This window comes from Pogonomyrmex barbatus, unplaced genomic scaffold (assembly GCF_055798465.1).
Source record: "Pogonomyrmex barbatus isolate J1 unplaced genomic scaffold, ASM5579846v1 scaffold22, whole genome shotgun sequence".
NCBI lineage: Eukaryota > Metazoa > Arthropoda > Insecta > Hymenoptera > Formicidae > Pogonomyrmex > Pogonomyrmex barbatus.
In genome coordinates, this window is record NW_028297119.1 from 1939775 (window position 1) to 1954526 (window position 14752).

The window sequence follows — 14752 nt, forward strand, 5'->3', positions numbered from 1 at the left end:
ATATTTGGCTGTAATGCAATTCTATCACTACTATTACTACTACTACTACTACTACTACTGTGCGCCTGACTATACACATATAACAACTACTGCCGGTGTTTACTACTGCGCGTCAGACAACATCTGATACATAAAATTGACATGTACTACTTACTACTTGCGTGATAAGACGACAGAGGCATATGAAATATATTTTTATACGAAAAATGATAATTAATTACAAAATAATAGCTCATAGGTAAAATTCTTTACAATAGAACAGAAAAGCATATATTGAATATAACTAAAATAAATTGCATGAAAATTGGAATATACATTTTGTATTTTTATATTGCCACTTTTCTCTCTTTAATTTATATATTCAGTTATTAATTTATCTGTCGAATAAATGTTCAAATATTCCTTCTAACATTGCATTTATATAGAAAATAGATTATAGAAAATACATCTAATTAGATTTTCGTATCACGCGAATCGATTTAAGATAATTTAAGAAGATTTAAGAGGGTACAGCCAATATAGATTTGCATGCCATAATATAGAGAATAATAACGCACAACATGTACATAACAATTTTTTTATCTTACTAATTTATATATTGTACAGAATTCGCAAAACACATCTAATAATTATCGATCAAATATTTTACGCGTTAGTGTTAATTAATAATATTAATTAATAATTTTTTTAGAAAATATTTTAATTAAAAATTTTCATTTTTAATAATATCTATAAAAAAAACTTATTAAATTATATTGTACATATAGAATTATTAAAAATTTGGCACATAATAATATACATATTAAATTGCATGTAACAATAATAAAATAAAATACATACTAATAATATAAATATAATACATAGATACCTAAAAAACGAAAGTTTTGAGATTTGGTTTTTCTTATAATTGATTCTTTCTGTATAGAGCGAATACTTATCACACCAACTTTCATGCTTAAAATAGGATTTTGAAAGTCTACATCAAAAACAAGAAATTTTTAATCCCAAAGCTTTCGCCAAATATTATTAATCTAATGTCTATATATACAATACGCTTCATGAAATGTAACTTCATTAATTTCACATACTTATAAGATAAACTTTATTCCATTAACTCTAAATGTATATGCAGTCTATAAAACGCATACCGTATGGTAGGTTGTACTTAGAATCTATTAAATTACATCTGAATTTAAAGATGATGTAATAAAATATTTATGAAAATAACTTAAAATCTAATTATTTTCGAGATATATAATAACTTATTAAATTCATTGTTTCTGTAAATTTATGTTAAACATAAATTTAAATAAATTTACGCTTTTATATTTACAATTCTATATGATAATATTTTGAAAATAAAAAATGATAATAAGAAGTTAAAAAAATATTTATCTTATTAATAAATATATATATATATATATATGTTAAATCTGACATTGTTGTACAAACAGATCTATAATGTGATATTCCTATCAATTGTAAAACAGTCAAATATTGAGATTTATAGATTTTTATATACAAAAAAATATAGAGATTCATTAAAATATGTAAATGATCTTACATATGCGTATATATATATATATATATATATATATATATATATATATGTATATATATATATATATATATATATATATATAAATTTTTTTATTATCTTTAATAAAAATTAGTATTAAGGAAAAATTAAAAAAGTCAATGTATCTTTAAAACATTGAATTTATATTCATCCCCGATATTTAATTTAATAAAATTTAAGTATAAAACTTGATTATATAATAATAATAATAATTTTAGTGTATTTTATATGTATATATATATATTATATATATATATGTATAATATAATATATATATATTTAATTTTATATATATATATATATATATATAAAATATATTAAATATATAAAATTATATAAAATATATTAAAATATCAATATATTTACAAAACGGATATTCATCCAATTAAATATTATATTATTATTACCAATCTTAGTTAAAAAATGAAAAAGGAATTCAAAGCAAGTAAGAAAAAATGATTTACAATTATTGATCTAATTTAATATTATTCATAAAATTATTTTGATCATTCATATAATCGCAATCTTACAAAAATTAAAAAATATTGGCATCTAGAATTAAATTACTTAATAATTTATATAGTTTAACAATTTGACATTTGTTATAATTAAATTCCTTACTATACCTTATATTTCTTATATATATGCTGCAAAATATTTTATGAAATGTGAATAAAACTGTACCAAAGTCATATAAATTCTACAATATTTACATGAAAAACTTCAAATTTTCTTTTCATATAAATTTGAAACATTTTTGCTTGTCGTGTGGTATTCGTGTCTTAAATAATATCGAATCAGCTCGATATTGTGTATTTAATAAAGGCATATAACCAAAAACCTGAAATCATTAATTATATTGAATAAAATTAATGTAAATTAATAATTAATTAATAATAGTCATAATAATTATTTAGATAAATATAATAAAATAAAACATAAAAGCAATAATTAGAATCTTTACCTGTGAAAAAAAATTAATACATTTATGTCTCTCTTGAAAATGAGTATCATCCTCTGAAAGTGAAACTGGGCAACCCGGACATCTAAATGTCCATCGCGATGTTACCTAATATATAAACAAATTTTATAACACATATATTGCAATATTTGTATAAAGCCTGAAAATAATTTTTTGTATTAAATATATTTATAGAATATTTTACCTTAACTGGTGGTTTCCTTGTAAGATGGGATATTAGAAAATTCATTGCAATATCTTCACAATTCATATATTCGTCAACTTTATCCCTTATTGCCTGTGGTAACCAATGCGTATATAAATATGTATAATGTTTGTGAATGAAAGCAGCTCCAGTTAAAACCATGGATAACTCGCAAGAATAGTTCGAATTATAATTCCAAGCATTATGATAATTCTGATCCCATGCATGAAAACGTCCAGGGAATCCAACTACACGATCTCGATGTTCCCTCCATACTCTAAAAACAAAAATAAATAAATTACAAAAGTTACATTACTAGAACGATAAAATTATATAAAACCAGTTTACCTGAAACCAAACATAATTTCATCATGTCTCAAATGAGCATCATCGTCAATGGAAAGGATGGCTTCTGTCTCAATTGCATCAAATGGAAGAAATCTATTATTCAAACTATTTCTTGGAGCTTTTATAACCTGCCCAAATATGAAAAATATATTTTATAACGTGATCTTTAAAACCAGATATTTTATAGGATAATAAATTAAATTTACATGTATAGGAACGCCGATATCAGGCCATTTGAGATCTTCTACAGGTGGTTTCGGACTATTCCACACCACAAGTACCTTATTCAAGTAAGGTAAGCCATAAAGACGTGCCAGTGAATTTATAAGAACCTGTTCTCTTTCATATGTTAACATAACAATTGTAAATTGTTCTCTTGGATAGTTTCCTCCTAATGACTCGCTAAATTCTTTTCCAGCACCTCCAGCACCTTTGCCGATAGGTCGGAAACCAACTTCTGAACCTACGAAAATGAAATATAACTAAATATAATGTAATTCTCATGTAACGTGATAATTTCTGGAATAATTGTTTTACCAAGAAATTTAGCATCGCTGGGAAGAGCGGTATCAAAAGGTAACTGTGGATATAAATTGAATGGATCCATCCAGTCATTCCAAATTTCATGACCTTGAACTAAAAATGTTGTATAATTTCTCTTGAAAGCAGGAGATGGGTATGGTGGTTCTAAAGGACCCAAACTTTCTTCAGCTTCAGGTTCAGCAATAATGGTGTCTGATTTTAAAGGCTTAAAATAAAAAAAAAAACATACATTTTAAAATCAAATGTATATATGTGTGTGTGTGTGTGTGTGTGTGTGCGCGCGCGCGCGCGCGCGCGTACACACGTGTGTGGTATATATATATATATGTATATATATATATATATATATATATATATATATATATATATATGTATGTATAACATACTCTACATAAAAAATGTAATACATTAAAGTACATACCACAAAGCTTTCATTAAAAACACTAGGACTAGATGTTTGAGGCGCTGGCAATGGCGGTATACCAAGTCTGTCTCTTATTACTGCTATGGTCGTATCCACTACGCCTTGAGCAGTACTCATGTAACGCTCCCATATTAATCTACCTTGCCTCCGCATAGTTAAAAGGTCATTATCAGGAACAGCACGCAATAAAAAGTGCATTTCGGTCACTCTAGCCTAAAATTATATTTTTATTAGCTTTGTTTCAATAGCTAGAGAAAAAAACTTAATAATACTATACTTAATAATATTATAAGAAAATATATATAAGAAAATAAGGACCATAAGGTTCAATTATGTATTAGCAGAAGATTAGGAGATTAGGAAGATGAATAATTATCGCAAATTTAAAGACTGGTTTTGATCTATTGACAAAGATATTGGAGGTAAGAGAAGAATTTAGTGAGTCGTTAGGAAGAAACTATCCAAGAGAACAATACAATTGTTATTAAAAATTTACTAGCATGTCTTTATGGCTTGCCTTATTTAAATAAAATACTTGTGGTATAGAATAATCACGGTCATGCAGATTAAGTATCGCAGGTAATAAACAAAGAATTCTGAATTCGAGCTACGATCGGTTCCATTAATTTTTCCGTTTCATATAGTATATTACTATGAATTACCTTGGGTAAAAAAATAACTGCTCTTCTCCAACCGATAACTTCATTATAACTAAGCAAAATCTGATCACCACCCAGAATAACTGGTATTGATCCAGCTCGTAATGCTTCGTATAATCTTGCCTGCATGAATGAAGTAGTTAGTAATGTAGCATTACTAGGAGCTAAGATCAATGCAAAGGTTGATTCCTTTAATATAGCTCTTCTAGACGAGTCAGTTCCACAAAGAGACCAATCGAGAGTTTCCACAGGCTTGCTTTCCACAGAAGCCGGTATACATTCAAACTGAATAAAGAATTTGTCTAGAGTTATTCCACTGCTCATGTCTTTTAAGTGTTGAATAATAAACGCATCAATATTGTTATCATCAATTATTAATTTTTCCAAATCTATATCTGCGTCATCAATTTGGTATGTCATTGGTGTGCCTATAGATGTTTTCATTTCTCCTTGAAACGATAGCAAATATTTTCTTCTTGCAGGTAACATTTGTGCGCATTCTTGCCAAACATCTCCACCAGGTGGTCCCAGAATTGGTGGAACAATCAAATCAAAACCATCACGGAATTGATTTCTATAAAACATAGATTGTACTATTATTGCTCTGCTAATATCCAGATTATTGAAAATATTCCCAGAATCTGCAGATAAATCTCTACGTGCGAGATTTAACAATATATGATTTCTACCATCTCCACCCCAATAGGGAAGTGCATGTAACTTCTTAATATCTAAAGGTTTATTATAATGTTGATCGTTTTTTTGTGGATTTAATGCTTCACCAATTAAGATTATGTAAACGCAAGCCTCTGCTGGGTTTCTCGTAAGATGTGGATTATATCCTATAATCAATTTTTTTATATATAATAATTTATCACAAATGTCATGAAGTAAAAAATAACTTTTATTTTTTAAAGACCTAAAAATATTTTTAAGTTTTTTTATATACCTAACGTCTGTTTGATAGTTGTTTTTAAGAAACCATCTACATCCCATCCTGGATTAACTACTGAGAATTGATCTGGATCATACAAGTATACAGGAAAACCACTTGTCAATGCACATCGACTGTGATCAAAACAATTATACATTCTGCATGATCGTGGATCTGTACTAGGTAATACAACTGGCAAAGTGTTAATCAATATTCTCTTAGGTGGTGCCAATTCAGGTGTATTTCTCTCCACAGCTTCTTTTTGTGCTACTTGTGCTTGTTCCACGCTTATCTTTAATCTATCAAGATCTGTTTGTTGATGCAATAATTCCTGCTTTAGTTCATCTATCTTTTGTGTTAAACTATTGACTTCACCTTGAAGTCTTTGCCTTTTAGCACTCAGATCTCTCAATTCGTTGCTCACTGATATTTTTATACGGAACATTTCCTCTATTCTCATCTTCAGCTGTGATGCTTTCATAGATGTGTAATCTTCGAAAGCCTCCAGAGTTGAAAATGTCCTATACATATCTCTATCCGGAGCACCAGATTCTACCTAAAAATAAACTCAAAATTAGCACAAAATAGAAAAAAATAATCTTAAAAATTTATATCCATCTTCTTTAAATTATACCTTAGATAAATAATAATGTGTAAATAATGGCACAATAAATAAGACTATAGATGTTAATATTATTATCCGTGACAATCTGATATGTGCCAGCCATTGGCACATCTCCTTTCCATTGGAATGATATGACGGAAGAACCTCATAAGTATTCCCCACCATATTTATAAAGAATTGCTACGTATTACTTCATCTGTCCAAGAAATATTGGATACTTCCATCTAACATCTTCTTAAAATTCTATAAACAATATTACTTCTAAACATTGGAGTAACTCATATTCATTTTTAATGAACTTTAATTTTTATTTTTTAATTTTTTTTAATTCAAAATAAAAAAAAAGTATATTAAATCAAGATTAAAGTTAGACATAAACATTAATGAATTAGATTTTATTTATTGCTTCATTTTACCCAAGATTCAATGTAAGAGATAAATAATTACATAATAATTATCTATCTTCTTCGAGTTTTACATATACCATTACATCTAAATATTGGAGTAACTAATATCTACTTTTATCAATGCAAATGAACTTTAATTTCGACTTACTCTTTATTTCCTTTTAAATCTTAAAACTAAAAAAAAAAGATAAAACAGTTAATTTATATTAATAGAAACTGATATAAATAAAATAGATTTCATTTGCTGTTTCATTTTATAAACATGGCACAATTTTTTGCTCATGACTTTCCAAGATTCCATTTCTGAGATAAAAAATAAATAATTGCATTAATAATCATACCTGGCATCGACTAGAAACCGAGATCAAATCCGGGGATGATTTTATCAGAGCGGAGTATCATCCTGTGCTGTCGATGCACGCGATCCAGTGGTGTCTCCTTTGTTTCACCGATACAATTCGGTTCGAGAACAGCATTACGGTTCAACGAATGACATCGTGAAACGAAGCGCGAGCGATTCACCAGGGGCGATTCTCCTGGCAAAGAATAACATTCTATCTCGCCCGCGGCTGCGTTGAGGTTAGTCGGACGTACTTCACTCGCGCGTACATACGTCGTCCTATTGATATCTCTCCGCCGCGTGGAATTCAGTGTATTATAGATTCTCCACAACGCTTTCGAAACTTCACGTACATACATCGAGCTCACACTTGCGAAAGCCATGTAGCGAATTGCGAGCGGGTCCGATTCCGAAAGTGGATAAATATACGGTATAACATTCTCTACTCCGAATTTCCTGCAATATTATAAATTTGTTATTTATTTTCAATATTTGCCTAGAATATTCTGAGAAGGAAAATCGTCGCTCAAATCTCTTCTTTCTTTTTTTTTTTTTTTTAATTACAAAGTTCTTTGATATTTGAATTTAATCCACATAAAAGGAATAAAAAAGATGTAAATTTTGAACTACAAATTCTATATAATTCTATGCTATAATATAAATTGTATAAAGAAATAATTTGTTTTTAATTAAAGTAGAGAATGGTGGTAAATATGCAGTCATAAATTATCATTAAATTATTATTAAATTATTTCTAATTCATCAATGTTAAAAATCTTCGAAAATAAAAAAAAATCGAAAGCAACAATTTTCCTTTTCATACATGAAAATATACAAATTTATAAAGTTGCAACTGCATGTTTACCCAAGAGTTCACTTGTCCGCTCTCCCCCGAGGCAGAATCTAGCGGACTCATGACAATTTTTCCCGATCGCACCAAACGTAACTAAATTCGCGTGTTCGAATGGCCCGCTCCTGTCAGTCGTATCCTGGTTTATCCCGATGACGTTTGGTGGCAATGTTGCGTACGGCACGTTGCGCATTCGCGTGATGTATACGCGTCTCCCGAGGTCTTCGCTGGTCTTCGCGGAACATGCGCATGTTCATGTCAATCGTAGTGCGAGGGGAATAATATTTTGGCTTTCGGGGGCCTAAAATTAGCCGGAAAATGGTAAGCGTTTCGCGAAAAAATTTCGCGATTATTAACAACACCACACTCGTGTTGCGTTTTCGGTCGATCCGATCAGTCATCCTCTCGTCGAGGATTTCGTACTTTCGTTTTTGAATTACCTGAATAACCTATGCCTGTGCTGTAACGTTAATGATATTTTTTACGTTAAACATCAGCCTCCTTCGAATGATGATGATGATGATGCGATACGCGAAATCTCTCCTCGATGCTTCCCGGCTCCTTCTCAGCTCCAAAAATATGGTTAAAACATTATTCGAGATAAAATTCTGTCGACATATCGAAGACACTTCGAAGGATGCAAGCTGTACTTTCGATATATAATACCTTTCGCAAAATCAAAATCATCTGTTAAATTAATATTGCAGCACACGCTGTTAGTTTACTCGATTATGACAACGAAGTTCCAAATTGCACTGATGTCATCACTTTCACTTTTACCTATTGCTTCTATAACTAAATAAACAATTTGCAAAGTACTATTATATATTGTTTTATTTACATTACAGCATAAATTGAAATTTTCACAAAGGGACAAAGTAAAAAAGTTTATAACGTTTACACAAACCGGAGAACAAACAGCGATATATTGTTTAGCACAAAATGATTGGAAATTGGATCTCGCAAGTGACAATTATTTCCAAAATCCAGAAGCATATTACAAAGAACCGAAAAATTCCGTCGACAAAAAGAAACTGGAAATATTGTATAGCAAATATCAAGGTAAGACTTGTGATGCTATATTATGACATTGATATATTTTATTTGCATTAGATATCGTAAAAAGTAAATTATAATCATTATCTCATAGATCCAAGTGAACCTAACAAAATTACGGCGGATGGCATCATGAAATTTCTTGACGATCTTAGTCTGAGTCCTGAGAGTAAACTAGTCTTAATTATCGCGTGGAAATTTCGTGCCGAAACGCAATGTGAATTCACTAAAGAGGAGTTTATGACGGGAATGATGGATTTGGGGTAAACATTAAATTCTTTGCCATGATATTGTGATTATGACTGTTATTAAATGACTATTATTAAATTAAATTAATGTTTCAAGACATGTAAATATAATTTTTCATAATTGTTATTTTCAGAGTGGATAGTATAGACAAGTTAAAAGCACGATTACATAGTTTAGAAAATGATTTAAGGGATCCATTAAAATTCAAGGATTTTTATCATTTCACATTTAATTATGCAAAGAATGCAGGACAAAAAGGCTTAGATTTGGATATGGCAATTGCGTATTGGAATATTGTGTTAGATGATAAATTTAAATTTCTTCAATTATGGTGTGATTTTTTACAGGTAAGCAAATTTAAGTTGAGTTCATACTGATCTGAAATATATTTTTTGCGAATTATTTTTAAATAATATCAATATACTGATGTTTTCTAGGAACATCACAAAAGATCAATTCCAAAAGATACGTGGAACTTATTATTAGACTTTGCACTTATGATTAATTCAGACATGAGTAATTATGATGAAGAAGGTGCTTGGCCTGTATTAATTGATGATTTTGTAGAATGGGCACAACCTCAAGTTCGCCAATCTCTCTAACATTTTTCTTTATTTGCAACATTTTCGCACGTGATAATTTTATTTATCTATTTATGAAAAATACATTTCCAAATTACTTTGAAATGATTTTGTTTTTTTTCTAATGACAACATTTTGCTTTCTAAAAATGATTATGATAATTAGATAAGAATGTACTACATTTATTTTTATATTTACAATGAAAAAATTATGAATTTACTGAAATTTACAATGATGAATACAGATTATTCTAAATCACATTTAAAAATTATATTAAAAAAAGTTTAGTAGCAATTTAGAAAAATTATTTAAATAAGTACAAGTATATTCTAATGGAAATGTAATTAAAAAATAATGACAACAATCCAAATTTTTTGAATAAATACTTTAAGTATTCAAGATTATTTATATAAAGCTTCACTGCAATAAAGATTAATTCTATAAATAAAAATTTAATTTTTATAAATGTAAATAAAATTTTTATTTTTATTTATAGGATAACTAATCTCTGCATTACAATAAAAGTTTACACAAATCATCCTAAAGTATTTAATAAGTATTTAATTATAAAAAAAATTGAGATTTTTGTTATATCTTACATTTCTATTTTATATATAAACAATTTTTGATCTAGATTCTAAACTGCAGCGATTTTTTATTTTAAATGTGATGTAGAATAATCCATAATTTTTTTATAATTTTGTCATTGTTAATAAAAGTAGGTACAATACATTCTTAATATACACATAATAATTATAGTATATATTATATAACATTCTAAACAATTTACAATATATTGCTTTAATAGATATTTCATTTGCTAAAATGTGCAAAGAAAGAAATGTTTTTTGAGTGTTTTCTTAAAAAAATAACGGAATTATTTACTTATTTATTAAGTTCAGTTTGTGTAAAATCTACTAACCACATAGGGTATACGAGATTATCACTTGTAAAATAATTTAGCAAGTATTGATTTATCTTGGAAAAGAAAATGAGCATTGCCTTGAAATTGATCATATTGTACAAAGTCACAAATACGAGGGGTGAGACATTTATTTATATGTGGGAATATAATAGAAAGTTGCTCAAGTATACTACCACCTGGTAGTATTTGCAAGCAATTTAAAGAAAGAAGAGTACTTTTCAACGTTTTTTTTAAATAATATATTGGAAGCAAAATTGTGGAGAAATTAATCTATACGTTCCTGTAGATAGTAATTTTTAGAAATTGCGTTGTTGAAAATTGTTATTAAATAAATTCTACGATACTCTAATACACGACACTTAGAATGTATATAAAACATAAAGAGAAAGAAATCTGTATTTTAGACATTATACTATTTCGGCATGGTTCTATTTATTTTTTATATTCAATCGAGTTATCGAGAATAATAAGAAGAGAAAAGAAATTTATTTATAAATTAGGAGATTACTTATACATATACATATATTTATGAAACATATATTTTTCTAGAAAGACGAAATACAAATTCTTTTATAAAATTGAATGTGATAAGTTCTCAATTGCATGACTTACTTATTAAATTGTTTATTTATTAAATTATTACATAAGAAAGTCATTTGTGATTATATTCTTTACAGATTTAATTCTCTTAACACAGGTTTGTCATAGATATTTTCTTTTTGTATGTTAGACAATATCCCTTGTAACTACATTCTATACAAATTTAGCAGCAATATATTTAAATTTTTATCCACATAAAATATGTGGAGATTATAAAGACATAATGTAAAAAATTATGTATTATCACAAATTGAAAAGATTGTTAGGAAATCAAAATATTGTAGCTATATACATAAAATATTATAAAGCTATGAAGCGAAAACTTTCGAATAAAATTGTCTCGTCCACGCGTTTTTGATTATATTTTATAAGCATAATGTGTGTATGAAATAGATGAACAAAGAAAATCTCAATAGATATGCAGTAATACAAACTTATAATATGTAGTTACATATCGCCAGGGATACGTTTGCGCAATGCTAAACTAATTCAAAAAGGAATATACTGTTATTCCTTTGAATTTTATCATCTTCAAATATAAATTATTTCCTTAATAGTTTCAGCATTGTGTAGACAATAAATTGTTTTACCAGCCTTAGAAGAAACAGAAAGTAAATTGTACATAATGTAAATACGTCAATCTTAATCTGTTCAGTTTGTTTGTTTAAACAAACTGCTGAACAAATATACACAATATTTCGTGTATATTATCTCTATATGTGTTTAAATAAAAAGTTCTTCTAAAAATACATAATTATATTTCGTGTATGTATTACTTATGTATAAGTTAAAAAATTATTTTATTTTATAAATTTATCATTGGTAAGAAATATAAATAATAAAATATATCAGTTCGATTAGAAAAATGCATGATTACATTTTACAAGATTTTTTACATTCGCATGAAATTCCATTGTGGCCTCTGCATTGTGCATCACAGGAATATAAGAAAGCTAATTCGTATTTATTAGCTTGTATATTGTAACAATTCTTTAATACATCTTTAACATACCAGTTGCATAATGATTCCAATCTATCAATAGTCGTCTGTATATATTTTTTCTATTATTAGAAGAGACTTAATATTTGTATTTACATTTTGTTTAATATCCGATACAGTTAAGAAAGATAAATTTTCTTTTCAAATTTGCTTACCTGAGCAATGACTAATCCACGACTTAAATTATTATCAATAGTATGACTGTGCGAATCGAACAAAATGACCTATGAATAAAACGTAACCTTATTTATATATACAATAATTATTAATTATACATATATACATATTTATGATATTTCAAAATTTAAAATTTAGAAAACAAAAAGACCTGCTATGTGTAATCATTTTCTAAAGTATAGATCATTCATCTAAAGTATAAGTAATAACATTCTTTACAATTAATTTTAATTCTAGTTTAATTACTTACCTTATTAATATTTTCTTGAAAAATGAATAATATAGTACGTCCGCATGTGATAAGCAGCATAAACAAAGTATGAGATTTTGGAGATTTGTACCATTCATACAAAAATGTATTTATGTTTTTATACAAGCTTGTATCTATTTCTTCATGAAAAATATTGAACTTCTGTGACAAAAATATTATATATATTATCTAAATACAAAACACACACACACACACACACACACACACACATACGTACACAAAGAAAATGATTTTGCTTATTCAGATAAAAATATAATTGGACAAGGAATTAATAGCAATCTTTTTAACTTCAAATATAAAAATAATTAAATGTTAAAATAAGAATTATTCTAAATATTCCTGTACCATACCCATTCTTTTAATATGTTTAAACTTTTGCCCCCATGTTTTAAAGCATCTTCAGTATTCAAATATGGATGCGATATAAGCCTTTTCTTAATAAGCCATGCATGAATCTCATTACCCTCTATCATTGCCTCTGCCAAAATAATATTCAGTCTCGAGCAGTTTTCTACATCATAAATCAACAGATTTTCTCTTGATATTCGTACAGCCACAAGCAAGCATATAAGAGTACAGGCTTCACTTACTAAGAAATTATTCAATGTATCAGAAAAAAGAATTAATACCATTAATACCACTATTTGTACAAATACTCTGGATATTGATATAAATAATAAAATTTATAATACTTATATTGATATAAGTAACAAATAATTATTTATAATTATTTATACTTTTTTGTCCTGGTGGATAACGGCTTTGCGTAAATTCGGGATGATACCAGAATATATCTACTTCATTATTAAAAGCGTCTTTGATATATGACGGGAAGTGACAGCTAAATAATGGTGGTAAAGTCATAATTACAAAAGTATCTCTTATTCCATGTGTTTCCCATTACTTATTAATTTGATTACCAAATACATCTTTTTTGTGATTCATATTTTCGTCCTTTCCAAAAAGGTGTGATATATGTATGTCAAGACATTTTGAATACCAAAATTTTGTGTGACAGTTTATGATTGTGGAATATTGTGAATAAACAATTGTAAAGATGAAAAGTAGCTGCATTCAGCAAATACAAACGCTCGTCAAGCGTAGATGATATAAGAATATAGAGGTACAGTCTAAGGCTTCGCAAATAAGTTTATTGGGAAGAACGGCCGAATGAAGTGTAAAGTTTCTCGTAACAAATTCGGTCGCTCGTATTACATCAAATTAGTGTAATATTACATTAAACGCTGATATGGAATTGGAATGTTTATGTAAAAATAAACACCAAACAATTATATAATCAATAATGAGTTTGTCGTATTATTTATAGCACAATATGTATTTAATAATTTCATCATCAAAGAAATTATATTACGCTACTGTGGAGATATTTTATATGTGCATTAATCCGATGCAGTGTAGTTGACCGAATTTGTTATCAATGTTTGTTATTCTATACATATGACACTTGCATCCAAAGAAACAAGAACAAAAGAAAGAAAAAAGTGTGAATCAAAGAATTTTTTTCCTATACTATGTCATCAAGTAGTTGAATTGATTGATTTATATGTCCATTTCTACTAATGTTTAAGATTAACTTTATTCTTGGTTTAACTTTTATTCTCTTTTAATTTTAAGAATTAAATTTGTTTGATTTTCTTACTTAGATAATGATGAGAAAAATCAATGCAGCTTTTTTATCATATTTTGATCTGTTTTAATTAAGAAAATATTTCTACTCAAGAGGAAATATTATTATATGAGCGAGACAGAAAAAATTATTTGACATCTGTTATACTTTATATTCATAATAAAACACATTTTATTAAATAACTTTTTTTTTATGTGACGCTCTTAATTAATTGCAGTAATATATATTCATTGAGTGTTCTAAATTTTGGTTCTTAAACAATAAAATTTAAAATAATATAGATTTTATTATTGTATTTTTTTATAAAAAACATTGTTATTATGAATATATGTTAATATATATAAAACACAGCAAATGTATGAAATTCAAT

General features: G+C 27.4%; 3 protein-coding genes across 4 annotated transcripts; 1 reads left to right on the forward strand and 2 right to left on the reverse strand.

Moving 5' to 3' along the window:
- Window positions 1-563: 563 nt before the first annotated feature.
- LOC105433557 (tripeptidyl-peptidase 2) lies at window positions 564-7335 on the reverse strand. Of its 2 annotated transcripts, XM_089078363.1 has the most exons (12): window positions 7027-7335; window positions 6834-6859; window positions 6288-6521; window positions 5669-6209; window positions 4723-5561; window positions 4058-4273; window positions 3631-3841; window positions 3300-3556; window positions 3094-3221; window positions 2746-3022; window positions 2544-2648; window positions 564-2420 (listed from the first exon to the last, which is right to left on the reverse strand). In XM_089078363.1, exons 3-12 carry the CDS (start codon window positions 6441-6443, stop codon window positions 2316-2318), a joined length of 2835 nt encoding a protein of 944 aa, XP_088934489.1. In that variant the 5' UTR covers window positions 6444-6521; window positions 6834-6859; window positions 7027-7335; the 3' UTR covers window positions 564-2315. The 2 variants fall into 2 exon arrangements, with proteins under 2 accessions (XP_088934489.1, XP_088934488.1); XM_089078362.1 differs by lacking the exon at window positions 6834-6859.
- A 707-nt stretch (window positions 7336-8042) lies between these two features.
- On the forward strand, window positions 8043-12040 carry SCCRO (defective in cullin neddylation 1 domain containing SCCRO). Its single transcript, XM_011648930.3, has 5 exons — window positions 8043-8196; window positions 8724-8937; window positions 9026-9194; window positions 9314-9527; window positions 9618-12040. The coding sequence occupies exons 1-5, from the start codon at window positions 8194-8196 to the stop codon at window positions 9780-9782; spliced, it is 765 nt and encodes a 254-aa protein (XP_011647232.1). The 5' UTR covers window positions 8043-8193; the 3' UTR covers window positions 9783-12040.
- Window positions 12041-12139: 99 nt separating this feature from the next.
- Window positions 12140-14649, reverse strand: LOC148936438 (uncharacterized). Its single transcript, XM_089078280.1, has 5 exons — window positions 13472-14649; window positions 13085-13323; window positions 12714-12875; window positions 12442-12510; window positions 12140-12333 (listed from the first exon to the last, which is right to left on the reverse strand). The coding sequence occupies exons 1-5, from the start codon at window positions 13596-13598 to the stop codon at window positions 12160-12162; spliced, it is 771 nt and encodes a 256-aa protein (XP_088934406.1). The 5' UTR covers window positions 13599-14649; the 3' UTR covers window positions 12140-12159.
- Window positions 14650-14752: the final 103 nt, after the last annotated feature.